Source organism: Somniosus microcephalus, chromosome 28, assembly GCF_052327205.1.
Source record: "Somniosus microcephalus isolate GS21.2 chromosome 28, FLI_Smic_1.0, whole genome shotgun sequence".
In the NCBI taxonomy this organism is placed as follows: Eukaryota; Metazoa; Chordata; class Chondrichthyes; order Squaliformes; family Somniosidae; genus Somniosus; species Somniosus microcephalus.
In genome coordinates, this window is record NC_141014.1 from 14,199,020 (window position 1) to 14,201,086 (window position 2,067).

Consider the following 2,067-nt stretch of genomic DNA (forward strand, 5'->3'; position numbering starts at 1 on the left):
TCCCTTAAATGCATCTCTGCTATTCACCTCAAATACTCCCTGTGGTAGCGAGTTCCACATTCTCACCACACTCTGGGTAAAGAGGTTTCCCCAGAATTCCCTATTGGATTTATTATTCTTTCCCAGGGCTGTCATCCTACTGAACTCCACAAATAAACTCTAAAGCCTGCACATCTGCCAATGCACTTTATTATGGTCATATTTATGTTAATGTATTACAAGCCAAATGTATGTTGAATGTTTAAATGTCTTAATCCAAATGTACACTCTCGGGAGCCGCAAGCCTACATTTCGTTGTACTGCACTTGTGCACTAACAATGACAATAAAAGTTGATTTGATTTGATAGTCACTATCTTGTATTTAGGGCCCCTAGTTTTGGTCTCCCCACAAGTGGAAGCATCTTCTTTATGTCCCATCAAAACCCTTCATAATTTTAAAGACCTCTCTATCAGGTCACCCTGATTAATATTGATATTGAGTAATAAATAGTTTTATAAACATCGGAAGAATGTGCCACTCGATCAGGACGTATTTTATTTCTTTGCTAATTAATGCAATAGACTATATAGTCTTGAAAACCTGTAGTATTGTAGGAATCGATCTATCCCTAACTGAAGCACTGAAGTCGAGTCAGTTCAATAATTCAACTGAATTTAATCAAACAAGTGAACAAAACAAAAACATGCAGGAGCAACAGCAAACAGGTCTTTTCAGCAGCTTGTTACACGAGGTCTGGGCTTAGAACCTCCCACTCTCTGACGTCATGACATTTCCTGTCGTTCGGGGCATCACGTGACCAATGTGATGACGTCATCACGTCGTTTCAGGGCTTTTGCAGAAAGCTTATTTACACTCAGCCAATAAACACAGATGCTGTAGCATTGGGTTAAAGACAGTTATGCATTTGTACAGAAGATCATTGGTGGTTTTGCCACAGTATATTAAAATGCACCAAATATCCTGTCACAGCAGCACTGGTGAAACTGACATCTATAAAGAGATGATGTCATATTTATGATGTCACAAAGATTGCTATTTTGATGTCAAAATGATGTGTCACTTTACAAAGCTGTTGCCTGTTAAGTCCTCTCACATTAATGATCTGCTGTTGGTGAGACATCATCAAGGAGAGTTGTGTCTGAAATCAATCTTTGATCAAGGAGAGGATGTCAGGCTGGAAGAATTATATCAACAGTATACTGAAGGATAAGAATGTGGAAGATGCTGCCATCGTGGGCCAGGTTGACAACAAGTCGGTCTGGGCTTCCAAGCCTGGCGGTGTGTTGGCCGCCATCTCCCCACAGGAGGTCAGCATGTTAATAGGGCAGGACCGCAAGGCTTTCTTACAAACTGGCATCACCATCGGGGGAAAGAAATGCTCCGTCATCCGGGACAACCTCATGGTCAACAATGATGGAGTGATGGACGCGAGGATGAAGGGCGGCCAAGGCAAGAGCATCTGCATCGGCAAAACCATCAAAACCATGGTGTTTGTGATAGGCAAAAAGGGAGTCCACGGCGGGGTACTCAACAAGAAGGTCCACGAGATGGACAACTATCTGAAACAGAAGGGCATCTAAAAGAGAAAGAGCTGCTTGACAGGATTCTTTCAGCGTAGGAATTTCTAAACTGATAAAGTTTACTTGAATACAATCTTTTACTTTCTTAGTGTCTGATTTTCAGGTATTAAACTACTTTCGTTTCAAGGGTTGTTCTAATGTTGAGAATTGGTAAACGGTACACACTTTCCGTGGGCTCGCTCAGCGGAAGCGGAAAGGAGAAAGTTGATATAACGCCTTTCACCTCAGTTTGTCGAAAAGCACTTCATGGCCAATTAATTTGTCTTTTTGAAGTGCGGTCACTGTTGTTATGTAAGCACATGCTGCAGCTAATTTGCACACAGCAAGCTCCCACAAATGGCAATGAGATAAATGACCAAATGGATCTGTTTCGACGGTGCTGGTTGAGGGATGAATGTTGGGCAGGAGGACGTGCAGCAAACTCCCGTGCCGTAGGATGTTTTATGTCCACCTGAACAGGCAGACAGGGCACCGGTTTCATCCAA

General features: G+C 42.4%; 1 protein-coding gene across 1 annotated transcript; it reads left to right on the top strand.

The window, feature by feature from the left end:
• The first annotated feature begins 1,074 nt into the window (after positions 1 to 1,074).
• On the top strand, positions 1,075 to 1,655 carry LOC147098981 (profilin-3-like). The gene has a single exon (XM_085969498.1). It carries the CDS (start codon positions 1,169 to 1,171, stop codon positions 1,580 to 1,582), a length of 414 nt encoding a protein of 137 aa, XP_085825624.1. The 5' UTR covers positions 1,075 to 1,168; the 3' UTR covers positions 1,583 to 1,655.
• Positions 1,656 to 2,067: the final 412 nt, after the last annotated feature.